Raw genomic sequence first — 25,312 nt, 5'->3', positions numbered from 1 at the left:
TCTGAGATGCTGTTGAGAAGGTCTGACATGTTGCATAAATACGTGCAAAACTACTCATTCACAACTTAGCATGCCAAAAATAAACTAGATAAAAAGTTCAAGACAAACAGAGACTAGATAGATAGTAGTGGTGGAACGGATCACAAAGCTCACGGTTCGGATCATTTACGTAAATCATTACGGATATATTATTACGGATCATTTATGTATGTATATATATATATGGGGGGGGTAACTGCTTTTCATTTATTACTTAAAGCTCACTTGAAGTTCTTCGAAACTACATGAAAAACTACTAGCCTAACTGATAAAGTTCACACATTATTTAAAACAAGGGAACAGTCAGTAATAAAATAAGAACAGATACACAAATTACAAGCGGAGATGAATACTAAATAACAAAGCTACAAAGTCTAACAGGTACAGAAATTAATAATTAAGCCTAAACGTAAAATAACACTTTGTTCAAATATAGTTTCATCTTTGCTAAAGCTGTATTTTGTTGTTTTATTAATATTAATGACAGACAACAGTAGGGTAAGGTGTGTGCTGTCACTTTAAGACCGACTGTGAGGACCGAAAAAACTGACAAACATCAAACATTCTTAATTTTGTTTCTCTTTTGTTCACATAAACGAGAGAATACTTGCCGAGACGGGCATTTAAACGGGTATTTTGTGTTTATGTGTCCGTTCAATCTCTCTCTCTCTGCGTGCGCTTTGAGTGCTGTGCGTACAGATAACGCGCGAGTCCCGATTTTCGCCTCTTCTTCTGCGTTTAAAATTGTTTGAATGTGTAAATTTGCAAGATAAAACACGTCCAAATTATAAACTTTCACTCTATGATGGTTAAATTTAGCAGTTAATCCGCGAATCACATGCGTGTCGAACCGTAGGGCAGCTGGTCCGTAAATAGATAGGGTGTTTTTTTCATGTTTGCTAGCATGTTTCTAACATGTATTAGCATGTTGCTAACATGATTTAACACATTACTAACATAATTTAACACATTGATAACATGATATAACATGTTGCTACCATTTTGCTAGCATGATTTAACACATTGCTAAGATGTTGGTGACAATAAGCATGTTGCTAACACGATATAGCATATTGCTAGCATGATTTAACACATTGCTACCATGTTGATAGCATGATTTAGCATGTTGCTAGCATGATTTGAACATGTTGTTAACATAATTTAACACATTGGTAACATGATTTATTTAACACATTGCTGACATGTTGGTCACAATTTAACATAGCTACCATGTTGCTAGCATTATTTAACATCTTGCTACTATGATTAACATGTTGTTAACAAGATTTAACATGTTTCTAGCAAGCTTTAACACATTGCTAGCACGATTAGCATATCTTAAGCCAACCTAATTATATTTGCTGTGGTCAGTCAGTTTTATAACTGTTATATGTGTTTTTTTGCTTAGTACCTTAATGATGTTTTGCAGGACTTTCTCTGTGATAACGGCTTTGTGACAGGCCGTTTTATGATAAAGATCGACCAGCACCTCCAGAGATCGCTCTGCAAACGGCACGTAGTTTAAGGCCACCCACTCCGCCTGGACACACACAGAGACACACACATGAAATAAAGACAGTGGATTAAATTACAATGCATTAATAAAAGAACAAAACGTCTCATCAGCCTCAAATACTTGTGAAATAACAAAATATCAGAGAAGGATTGTGAATAGACACAGTTATGTGTTTTGTCAACACAAACACTTTGTTCAAACTAAAATCAGATTTTTATCCCCACTATCTGCAAAATGAGCGACAGGATTGAGCTTAAATGACTGGAAAAACAGCCCCTGCAGATTTCCACTTCAACACTAATAACATTTGTGTCAAATTGCGATGACAAGCTCCACATTACTCTGACACGGTCCACAATATCAGATGAAAAGCAGCGACTACAGGCCAAACACACCACTGAAACACACTAATGCTGATATGAGCATTATCTGAATTACTGATCGACCGATAATCGGTTTTACCGATATTTTCCCTGATGTTTAAGCAATTTTCCATAACCGATTATCGGTTTTGTTTTATCAGATTCACCGATAAATGGTGATAATCCGTCAGGTCCTGTCCCAATTAAGCTTTGATTTAAGAGAGACTTTATTGACCATTATTTATTAATGTAGAAGTGTGTTTTGTAATGAATGCAAGGAGACAGTGAAAGTACAGAAATTACAGTATAGAAAATAAGAGTTAGAACAGTTTTGTTCAGTTCAGTACTGTTATAACTATCAAAAACAGAAATAATACATACCGGTTCTGTATATCGGTTATATAAACATGCAAATAATTACAATCGTTATCGGTTATAAAAAGTCAACATCAGTCGATCTCTAATTTGAATTTGTCCAATTGCAAAAATAGTGACTTTATAATCAATTTCATCTTTATATGCATTAAAAGGCTTTATTGTGACAATCATACGAAGTTTGACATCTTAATTTTTCAAAAGAAATGGTTAATGCTTATTTATTGTTTAACTACATATTTTTGGTTATTATATACATTCTGAACAATAGATGGAGCGACATAGTTTCAAGTCGCTTAGTCAAAGAGTTTTGAAGATACTAGCGGTCGACCGATTGACCGGTTTTGCCGATTATTCGGCACTGGAACAATCGGTTTTCTGCAAAAAATCCATCCCGATAGTTTTTCCGGGTTGCGTCCGTAGCTGAAGCTGCTGAGAAGAGTACGAGAGCGGCCCCTAGAGGCGGAATAAAAACTCACTGACGCCTTGTGGAGTTTGTTTTGACACTAGACACTTCAGATGCGGATTTAAAACAGACGGTATGTATATAGTGCACTACCGTACATGCTTTCATATCATTATAAAGTAATTAATTTGTTGGCTAGATGCTGCATTAGTAGAGAAAGAACAGCAGTATGTTTGCAAATCAAAATGCAAAATGTGTGGTGAAAATCAAGTTTTTAATGTTTTTTTATGTCTATGTGGTGTTTTTAATATGCTTTTTAAGACAAACCATGTGTAAATTCATAAGTCGACTCCATTGCTGAGTATTTTCTCCTTAAAACTGCGGTGAACCAAAGACAGTCTCAAAAACACGCTTTGAAATCGCTGGTGTTTCTGACGTCACAAACTACCTTGTAACCAATCAGATCAACGTGTGATCGTCAACCAGTGGATCTCTGAGCTGAGTGAGTGAGTGGAGGCGGGGCTCATTTGCATATTCATAGAACCGCGTATACTAAATGAGGCAAGGGTGTCGAGTTACATTCAAGATATTTTAAGGCATGAAGAAATTTTTTCACGGAAAAAACGTTTAAAATTTAAATATGCCATTTTGGTGATCAAAGATGAGTTTTAAGGGATAAAATTATTGACTACAGGGGGACTTTAAAACAATGTGACAAAAACGCAAACCCGACCCAATTGTTTATTCCCACGTTTTTTACGATAAATTTGCATTCGTTTATATCCAGCTGGTCGCTTTTATGCATTCATTACCCAGCAAAGTTGCATGTTTAAAGCAAGAGACGTGAGAAAGAGCAAATTAACAAATCAGAAACATTCGATTTCAGTTCTTTTTTTTCATCACTGTAATACACATTTTGTCATTGTGATTAGATAACTATCAAGTGTTTTAAAAAAGAAGCAAATACAGCACGAGAGTATACATACAATATACATGTGCGTCTAATTTAATTGCTATGGCCTTTGTCGACCACTATCCAATTCATAGATGTGCTACATGCAAATTGGTCAATCAAAAGGCTATTAATAACTTGTAAACTTTTTGTAAGTAGGTTTAACAAAATTGAAACCACCATGTGCTTTAAACTACACACAAGGCAATAAATTTAGGCTGTGTTCAGAATGGAATAATAGCTTAATACTTTCTGAAAAGTGTGTAGTATATTCTGCGTACTACATGCTACAACACAATAGCAAGCTACTTTATTTTCAACATGTTGCAAGTTTAATCCAGTTATCATGTTGAAAACCGAAATGTTTATTTTCTGTTGTGTAAAATATCAGTCAAGGTGATGTTAAAAATTTAAATTATTAAAACACTGGAAATGGAAGGTCAAGTCAAGCACATTGCATTGTGGGAGACTGTGTGTCATGTAGTGTTGTAGACTGTACATATTGATAAATGTACACATAATTCAAAGTTAAAAAGTATACAAAATTAACTTTTGGTGGCGCTAGAGAGTTTGAAAAACTGGCATGATAGAAGTGGAGACTCTCCATTATAAATGTGCAAAATTTCATAACTTTTCAACAGACAGTACTAAGAAATGCCATAAAATAACTGAAATTGTAGTTTATTTTGGCAGTTTTGAGATGAATGAATAGATGTGGCTGATGGAAATGAGCGGAGAAATGGCGTAAGAGTATGAAAAGAGCGAAGTTTGTCGTTTAGAGCAGTTAAATGGAGCTCAAGAGCAACCGAAGAGAAAAAGGAAGAGAAAACGAGGCAGAAAGCAGACGAGAGACGGAGATATAGAAAAAGACAGCGGAAGGGAGGAAGAACTCACCGGTGCAAACAGTTGGATCTAAAGTGGATCCGTATGAAGTACAAAAACAGAACAAGAGAAGAGCAGACAAATGTTTACTACCACTGCTGATCACAACCGCACAATGAAACTACTTTATACAATGACAACAACAAAAACTAACAAACGTTTGGTTTGAAAGTCATGTTTAAAAATACTTTGCATTTAACCTGAGGTAATGTAGGTACAATTTATATCACAATATTCTCAAAAATATATGTGTAATTTTTGAGACACAAAAACCTCATTTTGATGTAAGAGATTATCTAAAGTAAAAGATGATGTTTTAAACATTTGAGTATTTCACATTTCTTTCCGGTTTGTAGTTTTAACTGGTATACTGACCCAACCCTAGTGTTATTAAAGCTTTAAGGCGAGACGCTACAGGTGAATAGGGTAAAATTTTTAACTAGCAGATATCACCATGAAACTTTCCCAGTTGATTACCTACATTAAGATGAGAAAAAAATGTATTACAAGTTTTCTGTAATTTAATGTTTAAATATGCAAATTAGGCTATATCTAATTAAATATGCGCTAATTTGCATATATTTTAAAAAAAACGAAATCTGAGTATTGGATAAAGCCAGGTGAAAAATTATTTTTTCATTGTGTTCACATATTAGATGGGGAAAAAAATTACAGATTTACAGAATTATTGTTATCCTGTAAATCAGAATATACTGTCAATAGCCTTAAAAAAATGATTTTCGCCATGTTTTTTGGAATAAAATGTTATATAAATCAGGCTAGGAATAATATATTTACACATCCCTCTGTAAATGTCTTCATAATATAACTAGGTACAAGACTGGAAAGTTTGGTGTATATAGGTGCGACTGAAGTGGAGATTTCAGACTTGAAGAATGAGAGAAAAGTCATTTTAAGAAAATGGGCTTTAAAGATTTATCATCAGCCAATGAGATTACGCATTCAGCCCTTTTACTTTCACGATTGGTTGCTGATAAAAAGGAAATGACCATATTTGGATCCGACAGCATTGTACAGGAGAGAGAGAGCTTTCTAACGGTGTGTGTGATGACAGGGTGCAGACAGCGATCGCGAGCAGCGTGTTGATTAAGAACGCCAACTTTTGTTGAATTTATGAGAAATCTACAGACGCAAACAGACAAAGTGTAGTAAAATAAAGACCTAAATGTGTATTTCAGACTTTTTTTCACCACAAGTCTGAAAGAAGACAAAAATCTCAAAATTGACCAGTAAAAAAAACAACGATGTTTTTGTCTGTCGTGTCTCGCCTTAAATGTTTAAAACCATAAAAATGTTTAAAGTTGAATTTGAAAAGGAACAACGTGGTCCAAAGTATTCAGACATGACTAAAATAAAATAAAACCACATGCAAAGACAAATATCTTCAAAAACAATCAGAAAAATGAGAGGGAAAGCCACTGAAAGTCTCTAAAATCCCCAAATATTTATGACAAAAGTGAAATGTTGTAATCCTAGAGCCTCATATAACTGAACAGGGAAGAAAAAACAACAACAAAGAAGTGAAGACATCTTTCAATGTGTGCATTCAAAACCCTCAAAACGCTCCAGAGCAGAAACAAAGATCATCTACTGCATCATCATATTGGGAAACAGACATGGAAATGAATGATGATGATGAGTGTATGTATGGTGAGAAATAAAACAACGAAAACCAATTCCACCATCTTGAAAACAGCTGAAAAGTGAAGCCCGTCCGAGGTGGAAACAGGTCAGAGGCTCACCTGGTTGTATTTGGCATTGGCCACGTGTTTGGTCTCCATCTTTCCGTACTGAGGAGGTTTACAGGAGAACTCTACGAACAACAGGAGCTGCTCAAAGATGGCGGGATACATCACCTGGAGATTCTCCGAACCCACACAGATTGCCTGGAACAATGACATATAATCTCATTCAGACGTTCAGTCTTAATCACAATCAACTGATCCATCATCAGTGGAATTATATGATTTTCAGGGTTTTTTCTGGTGTAAATGCAAGTCTGTTAGTCATTAGAGTTTGGTTTATTTGGTTGGTGAGGAAAATAAGGATGGGACTGAATGGATGACTTGTCTAGTCATTCAACAACTAACTAGTGCTTGTGTGGTACTTGCAAATATATATCGGCCCACAGTGGAAATCCAGACAACAGAAGCATCAAAGAGTGAAAACGACCTCATGCAACCTAAAACAAACTCGACATTCCACTAGGAATGTTAACAGGCTACATTAAAGGGTTAGTTCACCCAAAAATGAAAATTATCCCATAAATTACTCTCCCTCAAGCCATCCTAGGTGTATATGACTTTCTTCTTTCAGCCAAACACATTAAAAAAATGTCCTGGCTCTTCCAAGCTTTATAATAGGAGTGAATGGGGCCCAAAAAAGTGCATCCATCCATCATAAAAGTAATCCATACGACTCCAGGGGTTAATAAAGGCCTTCTGAAGCGAAGCCATGCGTTTTTGTAAAGAAAATATCCATTTTTATAACTATAATCACTGGCTTCCGGTAACGGCCGTACACGAGTCGGGTTCAGGCGGAAGAGTGACCTCTGACCCGACGCATGACGTATTGATGAACGCGAAGCGCAGAGGATAGAGCAAAACAAAACACCTTTAATGAATTAGATGTCTAAAATTAGAATTATTAAGAGAAATGAGAAATTATAAAGAGAAATGTCAGAGGAGCTTCAGTGATTTGTAAAATTATACTTCACAAGTTTGTAAAGTTATAATTATGTATATTTTTCTTACAAAAATGCATAGCTTTGCTTCAGAAGGCCTTTATTAACCCCTGGAGTCGTATGGATTAATTTTATGATGGATGGATGCACTTTTTTGGGCCCCATTCACTCCCATTATAAAGCTAGGAAGCGCCAGGATATGTTTTGATGTGTTTGGCTGAAAGAAGAATGTCATACACACCTAGGATGGCTTGAGGGTGAGTAAATCATGGGCTAATTTTCATTTTTGAGGGGAACTATACATTCAATTGTAATTGTATTTTGGTTTGGTGTGGTGTTTAATGTTTTTTGTATTTTTAGCTATTTATGCTGTTGGAATATTGTCTAAATGGAAAGCACTTTGGCCAACTCAAGTTGTTTTTAAATGTGCTATACAAATAAACTAACTAACTTAAAGGTGCATTGTGTAATATTTAGGAGGATCTGTCAACAGAAATGCAATATCATATACATAACTATGTTTTCAGTGGTGTATAAAGACCTTACTTAATGAACCATTATGATTTTATTAGCTTAGAATGAGGCATTTCTCTCTACACACACCGCGGGTCTCCTTACATCGACATGTTTCTACGGTGGCCCTGAACGGACAAACGCGTTTCGTCACTATGTTGTTCTTTGTGCAAAGAAGCTATAGCTAAAGTCAGCGAATAAAACACTGACACAATGATGAACAAGTAACATTAATATATTCGCAATAACTTATATTAACAATAATTTCTTAATTTATCTTTGTAAGGAAACCTCATTGTTTAACTGGCTACTCTCTGCTGTCTCAGACGATGACATGTTTTCCCGTCGGCCACCGTAACGTCTGTTGGGTGCAATTCACAACTTCACCACTAGATGCAGCTAAATATTACACAGTGCAGCTTTAAGTAGGTTCTGTACCTTCTGCAGGACATCGAGGGCGGTCAGGACTGCTTCTTGAAGGCTTGTGAGCACAGCCTCGGTGTAGGAGGGCAAGATGAACGGCGAGGAGTCTGAACTTATGGGGACCGACACGGCTCCATACAGGATCACCCCCAGCTTCTTGAGATCCTCCATGCTGAACCCTCCTGCGATGTGCTGGTATAATGCTGGGAAAATCTGTATTAGTGCCGTCAGGAAAGGCTGGCTGGGTACGAACACTAGTTTATCTGGTCCACCACTAGGGGGTCGCGTGCACTCGGTTCCCACCCGGTACCAAGTGTTCCACGCTGACCACCAAAGAGCCGAGTCGTCGATCTCTTCTCCAGGTGGCGGAAGCGAAGGTTGGACGCCGTAGCGCTGGGCTAGTCGTTCTGCAAGTGAATCGGATCGGATTAGGGGTCTTCCTGGACCAGAACCTTGAAGAGACTCCATAAGGACAGAAGGAACGTCCATAGCTGCGAGAGCATCGGGTTTATCCGTGTCTTTAATGGGCGTGACGAGCTGGAGGATCTCCTGGAAGCTCTTGAGGGCGGCGAGGGAAACTTCATTGTTCTTGCTGAGGGCAGCGGACTGGATGTGGTCCAGAAGAACTTCCCAAGCTTTGAAAAAGTCTCCTGCAAAAAAAGCAAGAATCAAATTCGGAGATACGTCTTTTAATCCAGATTTTTGTTGTTGTTTTGTTTCAAAAAGCTTTCTTTCCTCACTAGCATTTTCCCAAACGTTTCTCGTCCACACTGAAACGAAGCAGGCACATATCAGTATAAACATAGGCCCTGTTTACACCTGGAATTAAGATGTGTTTTGGTCGATCGGATCGGAAGTAAACGAGGCAGACAAATTCCCGTATTAATCCGTCTCTTCTGTTCACTTTCAAACACTTCTGTCCTGATTTCTTCGAGGGGAGGGACGGTGGGCAGGTACATGTATGGGCTTTTTCAGATCTTTCGATCTAATGGATGGAATAAGCTCATGCAATTTACATATGAACACGACCAGAGACGACTGAGAAACACATGGAGAGCATCAGCTTTAGTTTCTGCTCTGACAGCCACAAGACCAGCCGAACGCTGTGAGTGTGTGTAAGAAATCAGGAATGGAGAGAGAACATTGTGCTTGGTACATTTTTCATCTTCAAACCAAAATTGGGTCTCTAGCCGATGAAGTTTAAATCCCGTCTGGCTCGAGCTCTTCCCATAATGTTACTCATTAGATCAGTAGACGGAGAGAAGACGGTCTTTTGAACACATTCGATCACATGAGCGTCTACACTACGAAAGCAATCCGATCGAATGCGTTTTCTTCTACCTCTGGAAGTAGTTGAAAGTGGACGAGCTCAAAACCTTTTAGACCTCGTTTACACCTGTATTTAGTGTCGTCCACTTGTGATCCGATCGACTAAAACACTTCTTATAGACAAAGCGACCATAGATATCTATCAGTACAATATGCGTCACATGACTAAACATGCATCAATTTAAAATACCTCCGTTTTCACAGTCCAAACTACAACTTGGGAGGTGTCTTCAAAAGTTCAGTTTTTGCAGGACAAAAAAAAAATCGCATCTCAGTGTGGACGGAAGGCCAAAATGTGTCAAACCAAAAATTATTCAGACACCAGATATAATTTTGTATATTTTTTATTAGCAGGAACCTGTAGTTAATTTATGTAAGTGAGGAGAGCAAAATAAAGTAAACTGTGACATATTATACCCAATAATTCTTCATACAGTGACTACCAGTGACATTTGGGGCCATAAATGATTCAGACACTTTGAGCTGAGCATGTTTTGCTGAAGTGTGTTTTCTTTAATTGCTAATGCTCTTTTTACACACAGACTGAACAAAATGAAGCATTGCTTGGTCACTGGTTGAGCTAAACTGGTATTATCTAATTGTGTAGTTAAATTTAACAGCTGACAGATATTCAACATAATTCATGTGTGAGACAGTCTAACAGAAGGACGGACAAAACCAGTGAAATATCAGCTGAGTTCTGCTCATATTTTATTACCATTTTAGAAACTATAGCGAATAAACTGTGATAATGTGAGAAATGTTGAAGGTGTCTGGTTTGACTGTAGCTGTTTTCAAATATATCTGGATAAGTGTAGATTTGCCTTTGAGAACCACATCTTTCAATGCTTACCCAGCTGCTGGAGCAGATATCTCCTGGTGTTGAAGATCCGAGCTACGCCCGCGAGCGTCAGAACCCAAGTTTCCGCCCACTGCTTCTCTGCCGTGTCGCGCGAGTGGTGGATGAGGATATTTCCACCTCCAGATTCGATCTTCTCCTTGTCGGCCGTGGTGGAGGACTTCCTTACACAGTTCAGCAGATGAAAGAGAACCTGCGGAGCAATGTTACAGAGGTCTCCGTCATTAGCAACAATTACAATACAATTGGGTTCATTTTTGGGATGCACGATATATCGGCCACCATATCGGTATCGGACAATATATGTTCATTTTAAATGTTATTGTTTTGACCCGATAAGAAAATTTGGCCGATATATTAAAGGGATAGTTCACCCAAAAATGAAAATTAGCCCATGATTTACTAACCCTCAAGTCATCCTAGGTGTCTATGACATTCTTCTTTCAGACGAATACAATCGGAGTTGTATTAAAAAAAGTCCTGGCTCTTCCAAGCTTTATAATGACAGTGAATAGTTTCTGTTTTGAAGTCCATAAAAGTGCATCTATCCATCATAAAAGTGATCCACACTGCTCCGGGGGATTAATAAAGGCCTTCTGAAGTGAAGCGATGACTTTGTGTAAGAAAAATATTCATATTTAACACGTTACAAAGTAAAATTCTAGCTTTTAGAAGGCCTTTATTAACCCCCCGGAGCCATGTGGAGCACTTTTATGATGGATAGATGCACTTTTATGATGAATAGATGCCCTTTTATGATGAATAGATGCCCTTTTATGATGGATAGATGCCCTTTTATGATGATACATGCACTTTTATGATGGATAGATGCCCTTTTATGATGGATACATGCACTTTTATGATGGATAGATGCCCTTTTATGATGGATACATGCACTTTTATGATGGATAGATGCCCTTTTATGATGGATAGATGCCCTTTTATGATGGATAGATGCCCTTTTATGATGGATACATGCACTTTTATGATGGATAGATGCACTTTTATGATGGATAGATGCCCTTTTATGATGGATAGATGCCCTTTTATGATGGATACATGCACTTTTATGATGGATAGATGCACTTTTATGGACTTCAAAACAGAAACTGCCATTCACTGCCATTATAAAGCTTGGAAGAGCCAGGACTTTTTTTTTTAAATAACTCTTGATTGTATTTGCCTGAAAGAAGAATGTCATGTACACCTATGACTTGAGGGTGAGTAAATCTAATTTTAATTTTAAACTATTCCTTTAAAGCCAATAAATAATGGATTATTTCCTTCAGCCGATACACTTCAGATGCGCACTGTTCAACATGATGGTTTTTAATGGCTTGAAATATGATTGGAATCACTGTGCAGCGCAAGTCTGTCATATAAGCTACATAAAATTATAATGAGAACATAGTTTGGGGAATGGCTTTTAATGGTGAGACTTTTGTTTTTGTAATCAGGCTCTCAAAAATCATATAAAAATTTGGATTTAGATGTATCGGCTATACATATCGGTTATCGGCTTTCAAATACAAAGAATTATCGGTTATCGGTATAGGCAAAAATTTTCATATCGGTGCATCCCTAGTTAATTTCACTGGCCAAGTCTGATCCAGTACCTTCCAAACCGGTCAAATGTGTTTTCAACAACCTCTGGAAGCTCAAAACATTTTAGACCTCGTTTACACCTGTATTTAGTGTCGTCCACTTGTGATCTGATCAACCAAAACAATTCTTATAGACAAAATGGCCATAGATATCTATCAGTACAATATGCGTCACATGACTAAACATGCATAATTTTTTTAATACCTCTGTTTTGGAGTTAGATTTATCGGCCAATATATCGATTATCGGTTTTCAAATACAAAGAATTATCGGTTATCGGCAAATAAAATTCATATTTGTGCATCCCTAGTTAATTTCGTCACTGGCCAAGTCTGATCCAGTACCTTCCAAACCACAATGTTCCAGGTCGGTGGTTGCAGCAGCGTCCCGTGAGCAGCAATGGTGGAGAACATGGTTTGCCCTGCGCTTTTCCTCACAGCCGGCCGTGGGTCTACGCACAACTCGCCCAGTTTGGAATACAGGCACAACCACAGGCAGTCAAAGGGCGGTGCCGGGTGGAAGGGTCGGTTCAGAGGTTCTCCTTTATCTTGGGCCTGTTTCAGGAGAACCGCTTCCTCCTTTTCCAGCTCCTCTGTAATGGCTTCTCCCCTTTGGAAGAAGTAATCTGAGATATTCCACTGCAGAAAGTGGAGAAAGAGAAGATTTTTCACTCAGTCTACTCATCTATCCAAAGGAACTTGACTTGCAGGACAAACAGTGAACGTTAGTTAATAAAAATACAGCTGTTCATTGTTTGTTCATGTTAGTTCACAGTGCATTAACTAATGTTAACAAATACAACCTTTGATTTTCATAATGTATTGGTAAATGTTGAAATTAATATTAACTATGATTAATAAATGCTGTAGAAGTATTGTTCCTTCTTAGTTCATGTTAACTAATGAACCTTATTGTAAAGTGTTACCGATTTTACTAGCAACACTAGTGGTAATCCTCACCAGAAGGCCGATAGACGTCAGGCTGATGTTCAGCTCCTGGTTCTGGAGCCCAAAGCTGCCGGCTACATCCACCACAACTTGGAGGCACATGCAAGGCATTGTGGGTAGGAAGTCGGTCACCACCAACTGCAGGCACTGGAACGCTGTTCGGATGAGGGATTCACTGTGGAATGAAAGATGCGTACAAATGAGACTATCCAAGATCAACACTTTAAATGTGACTTTTGGCTGCTAGCTGTTAACCAGCTAAATTATAAACGCTTCCTTGGTCAACTGGCTTCACAAGAGCCTGGTCCCTCTGGAAGCTGGTTGACCAAGGAAGTTTTCAGGATTGAACAGCCACCAATCCAGCACAAACTAGCATAACCCAAACAGGACCAATGAAAATATTGAAATTCTTGCAGAATTTGGGGACATTTACTGTTGTTCGGTACATTTTCATGGGCGATATCTAGTCGCTGACGAACAGAAAGCTGCTTGAAGAACAAAGTGGTGTGACATTTCAAACAAAATTAGACAAAAACTAAGTTTGTTAGAAACACAAAAAACTTTGTCATGAGTATATTGGGGTCTGGTGCTCTTCTCGTGGACTAAAATAACGGAATTATTTTTAAATTTGAATAAAATGAATGTACTATGTATTAGTTTGATAATGTTTTTATTTAATATTTTGTATTTTTAGTGGATTTTACGGTACTATATTATATTTATGCAGTAGTTAAGTGAATCCATTTATTCACTTTTTGAGCACAGACCTGAAAATCTTAAAAGCTTTAGTGCACAGGCTGAAGTTTGGTCTCTTTTTAAAAGACGACACTTAACAAAATATTGCTAAAGTGACAAGTTTAAAAAAGAGAATTTTACATTTATTGTTATGAAAAATGCACAAAAATACTATTTTTAATTTTTATATGAAACACATATTTTCCAAAACACGTTTTACTCTAAAACTGTAAGAAAATCAACAAATGTTAAAGCTACACTGTGTAGGATTTTCCCCTATCTAGCGGTGAAATTGTTTATGACTACCAGCTGAATATTACTTTCTAGCCCGTCCCATTCCGAGGGCGTTTTAACTCCTACAGTGGCCGTATTATTTCAGATCTGCCGGCAGTCACGAGTAATCTCCCCTCGCATTCGTCACGGTGTCACTGAGTGTAAAAACGCGAAAGGCGAAGCTTGAATTTCCAGGTATGTCCCTCTTTGGCACATGTATTTTCAAGATGGAGGTGCAACATGGCTGCCGCCATTCGAGCGACTCGCTCGTATGTATTCTAAATGGCAGATTCTACGCTTACGAGAATACTTGATTAGTTGGTAGAAGTAATTACACATTAATGAGCACATATCATTTTGAAAGAACAAAGTGTTTTTTTTGCTAAGAATCAACTTAAAAAATTACACAGTGTAGCTTTAAGCTTTCAGTAAGATTTTGTTTGGGCGCAGTACCAAACGCTTCCACTAGATGAAATTTGTCATTTTTGACCGCGAACAATACAAGTGTGTCTATATTTCTCAGGACCATTTAACCTTTTCGAATCATGTCCATGATTTGTTTGTGTTCACATAGCAAGTGGCAAAACATTTTTCAAGTTTTGTACCATTTTATGAGGTAAAAAATAAATAAATAAACAAATAAAAACCTAGATTTTTTAGGTACAAAATTAGAGGTTTAGGATGGTCTTTTCTGCAAGGTCAGGCAGTGTCTCTCACCCCTGGTCGTTTCGGATCGCTCCGATGACCCCCAGTACCAGAGGCCATCCCGGTCCGAGACTGTCTCCCTGGTTCTGTAGGATCTGCAGGACACACTCCAGCTGTTTCTGTCGGATATCAGCGTGAAGGACATTGGAGAGCTCCTTCAACGGGTTCAGAAGCAGCAGCTGCAAACGCTGAGGAGGACAGGGGATTGGTTAAGTGTTGTCCAATCAATAACCAAAATCAAACTCTGAAGTAGGGCTGGGAATCGAATACTTGAGGTCAGGAATCGGATACTTGTTATAAAATTTAAATTTAGATTCCTCTTATCGATTCCTTTGTGAGCATTTCAATATGACTTTTCAACAATTCAAGCGAGAGACGACTCGCTGTTTTCTGTGCTGCACACACATCCAAAACGTGCTCACAGAAAAAGTGATTTTAAACCATTCAAGCCCGAGGCGCTTTCAGTGCTGCAGGCGTGTGTAACTATACTGGGCAACTCTTAAAGTGACAGCAGCCTAATATTCCTGCTGCCGCCTCTATAATAACACTAATGTATATTTTATTTATAAAGTTTCTGTACCTGCATACATAAAAATCTTAAGACAACAGTTTATTTCAATCATATCTTTGTTCAGTTGTATCTATTTTAATTTTTTATTTCTTCTTTTTTAATTACTGAGTGTTTACTTGTCTTTAAAGGGGTGGTTGATTATGATTTGACTTTTCTAACTTTAGTTAGTGTGTAATGTTGCTGTTTGAGCATAAACAACAATCGCAAAGTTACGACGCTCAAAGTTCAAAGCAAAGGGAGATATTTTATTTTACAGAAATCACTTTTTAAGGACTACAACAAACGGCTGGTAGAGACCACACAAGCTTCCTCCCGGGTTAGTGACATCACCAACCCTTCAATTTACATAAACCCCACCTCGCAACAAAGGGCTCTATATGTCTCCGCTATGAACAAGCTCTTGAAGCTCCGCCCCCTGTGCCGGGAGCAGCAGCTCATTTACATTTAAAGAGCCCACACACAAAACTATGCATTTTTGCTCACCTTCAAAAAATGACAATTTTAACATCTTATAAAAAATTATCTGTGGGGTTTTTGAGCTAAAACTAAGGGACATCAGAGACTTATTTTACATCTTGTAAAAAGGGGCATTATACCACCCCTTTAATAATGCTTGAAGATTATATTAGTTGGGTGTTTTTCTATGGTATTTTTAAACCACAGGCAAACGTTCCTGGTGTAAGTGTTCTTAAACCTGTTGATTTTTGTTCAAGATATTCCGCTACAATTAAATATTTTGCTATGAGACTAAATGTGAATGATATCTAAGTTTTTTTTTGTTTGTTTTTTTTTTACCTTATTGGAATCAAAATTAGGAATCGATAAGAATCGGAATCAATAAGCAGAATCGAAATCGTTAAAATTCAAATGATACCCAACCCTACTCTGAAGTAGCCCTGATTTGAGAAGATCCGACTGAATTATTACCTGGTTTTGGGACAGCGGTGGCTCGTGTTTGTAGGAGAGTCCAGCTTTGATCAGCGAGGTAATGGCCTCTGCACCCCATTCCCTCATACGAGTGTTAGGATGCTGACACACCTGACAAAGATAATGGCATAACAGGCTTTATCTTCTTATGCAATATCATTTCGTTATTATTTTCTTATGATTTTGTGGTGAAGTATGAGCGCATCGGGTGAGATTCACCCATTAATGAAATACAGACAGACAAATCAAACATTGCAAATGGAGGGTGAAAATAACATCAACACAAGAAAAAAAGCAATGCAATAGATATTGGTTATAAAAAAAAATTGTGCAAAATTATGCAAAATATAAATAGACTGATTTGCAAAATTATGCAAAATATAAATAGACTGATTTGCAAAATATTCATAAATTATATTAGATTTTTTTTAAGATCTCAAGAGGAGACATGGTTTGTAGATCACAGATCGGTGTGTTTTTTGAATGTAAAAGTAAAGCAGATGATTAAATAATTTCAAAATAATGTGGCCGTCTTGAAATCACAGTCAGAAAGTACTTTCACGTTATTTGCATTAACATTCCCCAATGCGTTAAACTCTATGGAGCAAAACTTCAAGCGTCTATTTAAACTTCTGTTATTTCTACTCTATTACTTTTGACTTTCTGAAGTTGCACAACACAAAGCTGAAGGTATAAAATGACATTCTGAAAATAATTATCATATAAAATAGCCGTTCTGTGATCTGGGTTTCAGTGTCCAGCACAAGACGCTTGATGCGAGTCATATGACAGCTAAGATCATTATGAAAACAAAAACATCTGATTAACGCAACAACAAAAACATGGAATGAACAAAACGCAGGCTGATTTGAAAACAGGCGACTTCAGACAGACCGATTTAAAAAGAGGAGTCACTACTCAAAGAGAAGGATTTCTGAAGATAAAAAGAAAGTTTGGCACTTACCTTCTACAAAACAGACATGTCGCAAAAGACAGAGAAGGGAAAAAGACGGAATAAGACAACATGAGGACATCGTGCTTTAGCATATATATATACATATATATATACATATATATATATATATATATATATATATATATATATATATATATATATATATATATATTTATATATATTTAAAAACTATAGAAGAAGTGTGAGTACAGCAGACAAGGACAGCAAGTACAGAGCAGACAGTTTAGAGCAGCTCGTTAATATTAAATATTAACATTTCAGAATAGGGCTCATCTCGTTACAACAGTTATTTAATTTAATTAGTTGTACTGATATTAGTAAAATTTGTTTCAGCAATATTATTAGCATTTCGAGACCTTGAAAGAATATAATTAGTGATTAGAGCTGAAGAACACAGAAGAAAAATAATGCCAAATTGTGTAAAGTATAAATAAAACCAATGGACAAAGACACCTTTAAAATGAAACAGTATATATATATATATAAATAAATAAATAAAAATAAAAAATAGACAGACAACTTCAAAACTTAACTGTATAAATAAATAAATAAATAATAAAATGATTTAAATTAAGAAATAATATATGCATAATAAATAAATATAGAAAATAAGCAAAACAGATGGACAAAGACGACTTTAAAGCAAAACAGTATTTATAAATAAAGAACTAATATACATAAGTCAGTTAAATAATTTTAAATAAATTTATACATACCAGCAGATAATAAATAAATAAATATAAAATATAAGACAAATTGACAGACAACTTCAAAACTAAACAATATAAATAAAAAATTAAGCCAATTAAATAGATAAAGATGACTTCAAAACAATAAATATGTATAAATATAAATAAATTATGTATATAATAATAATACAATTATGTATATAATAATAATAATAATAATAAGTAAATAATAAATAAAATAAAAACATTAAATAAATAAATATAAAACAAATGATCAAAGGCAACTTCAAGCCTTAAACAGTCTTAAAAAAATATATTATCATTTAAATAATGATTTCAAAACGAGGAGCTGCATTGTTTTGATTGGCCCCCGGTCTCACCTCCAGTAGATGAGCCGTCAGCGGCCTCCAGAGAATCTCGATCCGGTCCATGTTCACCAGTCCGGTCTCTAACAGTTTGGCCACCGCAAACAGAGACGGCTCCTGAGAGACATATAAACATGATGAAATTAATCTGCAGTTAGCTTCAGCATCACTGTTTCTGTCTCTGTCGAGGCTTCGAAACACTCCGACACCCGTCTCCACGGTGACCCCTAGTGCTCAGAACAGTGTAAATGCAACAAAAACCCAGGCCAAACATGCATAAAAACACCTTTTACAAACTATTGCAAAAAATTTATTGAAAGTAAAATTTCAATCATCTAATCATCTTATAAGATTATCGAGTGTCTATATGTTCTTGTATCAATTGTCAGGGTTTGTTTTTGTTTGTTCTATGATTGGTTCAGCTAAACAGGCCAGTAAGAAACTTTTAACTACCATTATTTATTTTAATTATACTAATGTCTAATTAAAACATCTACAAATGTATAAAACTGATCAGAGATCAGGTAAACCCCACAGACACTTGTTCATTGGTTCTCAGTGAACCACTGAAATTTCGAAGTGCTTTGAAACAGTTGTGACGTAATGAAGCCTCGTTTACTGAAATCACGTGACTCTAGCACAGGGGTCGGCAAGTAACTTTGGCCGCGGGCCAATATTTTTTTTTAGCCAGTAGATGGCGGGCCAGCTACACAGAGTTAGGCCTATGGATACAAATTAAATACTCTTATAGGCCTATAATCGCGGAATATGATGGGTCCGTCACCGTCCGTGGATCATTCGTTCAATCGTTTTTTTTTTTTTTTTTCAAATTAAAACCAAAAATAAAAAGATGAAAAATGTATTTTCTGAACTAAAATGAAAAAACGAATAACGACGGGTTTTCTGATTTTCTGATTGTGCTCAGATCAAAAATAGAAAAAATGAATTACTGGATTAGACAAATTTTTATTTTTAATTTTTAATTTAACAACTTTAGTTATATATCAAAGAAATCATTTTAAACAGATCAAGTATTTGTGGTAACAGATCACAGACATTTTAATAAAGGTATGAAAATCGCAATCATGCCTCATTCGCTTACAGTCCGACTTTTGAACTTTATTCCTTTATTTTATTATTATTTATTCGGGACACACACATAGCCTACACTAAGGTTTAAGAAGGTCTGCGCGGGACTGTTTTTTTTTTCGTCCCGCTCCCACAAGGTTCTATTCAGCAACCGCTTAAAATACACTCTGTGTTCACCCGCTTTATTTCCGGAAAATTTAATCTCGTTTCCAGAATCTCACATTCAAATGTCTCTAACGGAAAGAAGGAGATTAAGTAGCCTATAATAATTATAAATGCTATACAAAATTGTGTTCGTGTCAATATAAATATTAGGCTATTTTAACATTGTACTGTCAGCAGAGAAAAAAAATGCCACAGAAAAAAAACATGAAATATAAATAACATAAATTAAATAGGACAAAGCCTATCACTCAAATTTCTAAGCAACATAAACGAAAATCATATTGCCCTACTGACAAATGAAGTAGACTATTTTCTGCCAAACAATTTCAAACATCCTTGCAAAAAAAGAATGTTGTTGACTGACAATGGTTTCAGTACCAAACAGCTCCTCAGAGCTAGGTGTACAGGTGCTCAGAATTAAGTGCGGATACGCTGTCAAAAGATGTCGGGAGTGGGCAGACCAGTCAGTCAGACCGCCCGCTCCGTCCAACACCAGAGTTCTGACCGCTACCGTCTTTTGACGCGCGAATGGACACAAAGTGGTCAAGCGTATAACAGACGCGGCAGGCGCGAATTTGACGCGCTATTCGCGTCCGGTGTGAACGCACAGTTATACTTTAAAATGTAATCCCGCGCCGCATGATTCCCATATGGGCGTTTCACCGCCGCGCGACTACGGCTTTTCTCAAGTAGTGGAAGAGTTTTGTGCAGCATTTAGGACTTCCAAAATAATCCGGCGGGCCAGAAAATATTGCTGGCGGGCCAGTTTTGGCCCGCGGGCCGCCAGTTGCCTTTCCCTGCTCTAGCAGTTTGATACATTCGGAACAAAATATTCGTAAAGGCTTCGAAGCTTCATGAAGCAGTGTTTTGAAATCGCCATCTCTAGCGATTTGTGCTGTTGTGTGTTTGCTACAGTGTGTTGCTACTGCTAGCTAGCCTGTTGTGTGTTCTTAAGTTCATAAGTGTTCATAAGTGGCTGTCAATCTCATTTCCTTGTTGTATATTTGGTAAAATATTGTAAATATCTTAGTTATTATCTTAGTTATATCTTAGTAAAGTATTGTAAATATCCACACTTGTAAGCTGTAGGGGGTGAGTGACATTTCTTTAGTAAATACTGTTTTCTCCTGTTTTTCATTAGATAGGGAGATCATTTATTGTGTTTTTAGTTTATTTTCTTTTGATAGGGAATTTAGTTTGTCTGTTAGGAGTTTGTTTGGTGTTTTGGCCTTTGCTCATCCCTGAAGTTGTGCTTTCATTTGTGGTTTTATAAATAAAAGTGGATAAAAGTATCTTTGGTTGCCAAATCCAGTTTATGTTGCGGCCTCACCATAACATAACATTATTATTATTATTATCCTTTATTTTTCCAGGAAGGTCCCATTGAGATTAAAATAAATCTCTTCCTCCAGGGAGTCCTGGCCAAGATGGCCATACTACAAGTCACACACAAACATATAACACATATAAGACATTCTAGACAGTCAAAGCACAATATTCATCATAAATCAATAAATTAAGTAAAACAGCAACATGATTCATTCATTGCATACTGCAGTAAATTTTTAAATATATTCAAAGGAGGATAACATAACATAACGTAACATAACAACGAAACGTAACGTAACATAACGTAACATAGCGTAACATAACGTAACAGTGTAACATAATGTAACATAACGTAGCATAACGTAACATACCATAACGTAACATAACGTAACAATGTAACATAACGTAACATAGCGTAACATAACGTAGCATAACGTAACATAACATAGCGTAACATAACGTAACAACGTAACATAATGTAACATAGCGTAACATAACGTAGGATAACGTAACATAACGTAACATACCATAACGTAACAATGTAACATAACGTAACATAGCGTAACATAACGTAGCATAACGTAACAACGTAACATAATGTAACATATCGTAGCATAACGTAACAAAGTAACATAACGTATCATAGCGTAACAAAATGTAACAACGTAACAATGTAACATAACGTAGCATAACGTAACATAATGTAACAACGTAACAATGTAACATAACGTAGCATAACGTAACATAACGTAACATAGCGTAACATAACGTAACAACGTAGCATAACGTAACATACCATAACGTAACATAACGTAAAGTAACATAACGTAAAGTAACATAACGTAAAGTAACATAACGTAAAGTAACATAACGTAACGTACCATAACGTAGCGTAACATAGCGTAACATAACGTAGTGTAACGTAGCGTAACGTAACATAACATAACATAACATAACATAACATAACATAACGTAACATAACATAACATAGCGTAACATAACATAACGTAACATAACAACATAACATAACATAACATCTGAAGGACCATCAGGTCCAATAAACGACGCACCTTGTTGTTTCCGTAAGCCATTTCCATGGCCTCCATGGATAAAGAGCACAGGGCGTTTATCAGGTGATGCAGAGAGACGTCGTCCAGGTATCTACAATCACACACACCATTCAATTCTACAAATTGATCTATGGATGGAAACACGACTTATCGAAACAACTGCACTCTTTAAAAAATGCATTTGACATTAAGTATCAGTGACATCATGCACTATATGCATTATTTCTATTCTGACGTTCTTACTGTGAGCTTTCAAAGAGTCTGGAAAGGATATTTGATATGACGGGTAGATCGGTCATCACCGCCGTGGTCAAAACCTGCGACAGAAAAGAAATAAACTCAATCATTTACTCTGCATTTCATATTATTATTAATATTGTTGGCTCTTTTGGATAAAAGCGTCTGCTAAATGCATGAATGTAAGCATTTGGCCTGTGGAAATATAAGATGTCCCAGTGGGTTGCCAACATTTTTGGACTTGTTTCAAGGCACCTGAGCATTTCTGTGCAATATCTTCAAATAACAAGGACGAAAAATGCTGCTGCTGACTCAGAAAGTGCCTATGATGTGCAAAAATAACACTTATTATGCCCCCTAATGAAAGCTGTTGTCTTGCCACTTGCCTATGGTGCACATTCTCCTCAGAGATCACCTAGATCTTCATCTCAGCTGTTATTAAATGTCCCGAAAACTCGTTTGAAAACAAAAGGAGAACTCTTAGAGCTTCTCCCACATTAAACGTTTTTAAAGCATCAATTAAAACCTACTTTTTTCTCAAGCGTACTAGTAACTCGGTTTTATTTTGTGTGAATGTTTTAAATGCTATGCAGTTTTTGTGATGTTCCAGGTTATGACTATCTTTTGCTTATTATAAATTTAATTTTTTAGGGTTGAATTTTTGACATGTTCTGTTTTACTATGCGTGTATTTTTGCTTTACTTGTGAAGCACTTTGGTCAACATTCGTGTTGTTAAAAGGTGCTATATAAACTAACTTTGACCTTGACCTTGATGAGAGAGGCTGTTTTTACAGGGTTCCCACACCTTGGTAACCTTTAAATTCAAGGACCTTTCAAGGACTTTCCAGGTCCAATACCCTCAAATTCAAGAACTTAATGTGGGGACACATTTCAAGAGAGAGTAAGGTTACATCGTTTCAGCGGTGTGTCTGTGAAACGTTGGGCTGAAACGTAGGAAACTTTCAAGGATTTCAAGGACCCGCGGGAGCCCTGTTTTTACCGTGCTGGGACCCTCCACAGCCCGACCGGGCTTCAGAACTCCTCCAACAGCCGGTTTCAGACCCAGAATCCACACCAGATGCTTAGAGGGAAAAACAGATGAAAATGAGTCAATGCCGAATACAATCAGGCATGTCATAAGCAAAAAAAATAAAAAAAATGAAGGAAAACCTGAATTCCCTCTTTATTTTTCAAATAAAGAAATATTGTACTATTGCACTAATATTGTTCTGTAAAATAAAATGTATTTTATTTATTAAACATTATTTTTTACATAACAGGAAAATATATTAATATTACATATTATATATATGTTAAATGCAATACTAATATTTATTGCAGTCTTCATTTCTATGCTTTCAAACACTAAGCCATTATATTTGATCATATTATATTAATTCGTAAAATGTATTATATATTACTGTTTATATATTATATTTGTAATGTGCATTGTATTTTACTGATTATATTATATATACATATTAAATAAATTTAAAAATAAATAAAAAAATAGGAAAAAACAACTTCAAAACTAAACTGTATAAATAAATAAACTTAAATAAAGAAATAATATATGCATAATAAATAAATATAGAAAATAAGCAAAGCAAATGGACAACGATGACTTTGAGGCAAAACGGTATTAATAAATACATTTGTAATATAAATAATAAATAAAAAATATATGTATTTTAGGGTAAATTATATATACCAGTATTTAATAAAAAAAATAAAAATAAAATATAAATAAGACAAATTGACAGACAACTTCAAAACTAAACAGTAATAAATTGAGAATGAAAATGTTATATATTATATAATATAATATATTTTTTATATTAAATTAGATTGCCATAGCCTTTATTTTCTAATAAAGAAATATATTACTATTGCATTAATAATACTGCACTGTAAAACTAAAAAATCTATTTTTATTAATAATAATAATAATAATACTTTTATAAAACAACACTAATACTAATAATTGTTGCTGTATTAATTTCTTTGCGTTCAAATGTTAAAGCACAGAGCTGAAAAATGCATGGAGACCATAAAGCTTCACTTTTGTTCAGATCTATAAATGATTTTCATAAAAAAATCGAGTAAGATGGTTGGCGCGTGAGCATGAGCCTCAAATGCATCAATGTGTTTGAAAATGAATTTGTTTTAGTTTGTTTAAGGCCATTTTGTACTTTGCACGGGTCAAACTTATCAGGCTGGAAAATACAGAATTCTGTATAAATACGAAAAAAGTCACATCCCTGTCAAATGAACAAACATACATTTCGGTATCACACAGTTCTCTGGATTGTGATTGGTTAATAACTGGTCACACTTGTACCTGTAGTGTTGCTAAGACCAGCTGCCATGAGGTTCCCAGATAAGCCCCGTGACAATGAGCCAGATTCAACAGCGTCCGCATGCACTGGATGTTCTTCGCTGTGAGCTGACGGAGACACAGAAGGGTAAAGAGTTTTAGTTCGCATGGAAAACCATGTAGTTGCACTGTAAGAAACATAAACGTGTGTTTTACCACAACGGTGCCCTGCGGCTGAGCGGTGAGCGGCTGACCGACTGCTACAACCTGCTGGTGCGATTCACTCGACGGACTGACCATCTGCACACTCTGACCCTGGATGGAGTACACTGAACACACACACACACATTAAACTGCATACATTTATATACACAAACGGCCTAAAGCTTGCAGCTAGTAGCTCAAACAGAAGAGCTAGCAAAGCCAAGGTCATGTGTTCGACTCCCAGGGAAAGCAGAAACTCATAAATTGTAATGTAAAAGCATCCGCCAAACGCATCAATGTAAATGTAAGCTAGTGAGATACACTAAGTAATTAATTTTTTTAGCAGAACACTTAAACTGAAAACACTGAAAACTTCATTCAGCCGAAAAATTTATTTAAAAATCAATTAATCAATCAAATTAATTTAATAATCAACACTCAAATATAAGCTAAGCATTTAAATTGCTAGTTTTTATCTTAACTTTTTATTGATATAATTATGCTTCTACTCTGTGGTAAAAACCTGTTTTCATGACAGAATTATTCAAACATACGTTCAACAATAAAGACAACAGGTTATGTAAAAATATAATGAATATGTAATATAATGCATATATTAAATAAAATTCCCCCTTTCTAATTATTTATGCCAACGAATATATGATTTGCACACATTTCCTGCCATGTGTATCATTCAAATGAATCCATTTTGTGCATTTTATATTTATATTGTATTATAATATATTA

General features: G+C 36.0%; 1 protein-coding gene across 2 annotated transcripts in view; it reads right to left on the bottom strand.

Annotated features, from left to right (window-relative positions):
- The window catches only part of mon2 (MON2 homolog, regulator of endosome-to-Golgi trafficking), a 54,844-nt gene that overhangs the window by 6,000 nt on the left and 23,532 nt on the right, over positions 1-25,312 (bottom strand). Inside the window, exons 15-29 of one of the 2 annotated variants that reach the window (XM_084095933.1) lie at positions 24,578-24,690; positions 24,386-24,490; positions 23,045-23,125; positions 22,050-22,123; positions 21,807-21,897; positions 18,169-18,270; positions 16,124-16,234; positions 14,638-14,813; positions 12,925-13,087; positions 12,310-12,603; positions 10,355-10,553; positions 8,188-8,822; positions 6,296-6,439; positions 4,545-4,562; positions 1,451-1,579 (exon numbers count right to left, since the gene is read on the bottom strand). In XM_084095933.1, the coding sequence (XP_083952059.1) occupies positions 1,451-1,579; positions 4,545-4,562; positions 6,296-6,439; positions 8,188-8,822; positions 10,355-10,553; positions 12,310-12,603; positions 12,925-13,087; positions 14,638-14,813; positions 16,124-16,234; positions 18,169-18,270; positions 21,807-21,897; positions 22,050-22,123; positions 23,045-23,125; positions 24,386-24,490; positions 24,578-24,690 (2,435 nt within the window). The remainder of the gene's footprint in view (positions 1-1,450; positions 1,580-4,544; positions 4,563-6,295; positions 6,440-8,187; positions 8,823-10,354; positions 10,554-12,309; positions 12,604-12,924; positions 13,088-14,637; positions 14,814-16,123; positions 16,235-18,168; positions 18,271-21,806; positions 21,898-22,049; positions 22,124-23,044; positions 23,126-24,385; positions 24,491-24,577; positions 24,691-25,312) is intronic. The other variant, XM_084095934.1, reaches the window with a different exon arrangement.

Source organism: Abramis brama (genome assembly GCF_963993115.1).
Source record: "Abramis brama genome assembly, chromosome: 20".
Classification (NCBI taxonomy): Eukaryota; Metazoa; Chordata; class Actinopteri; order Cypriniformes; family Leuciscidae; genus Abramis; species Abramis brama.
Note: the sequence above shows the minus strand (reverse complement) of the source record. Positions and strands in the feature narration are given on the sequence as shown.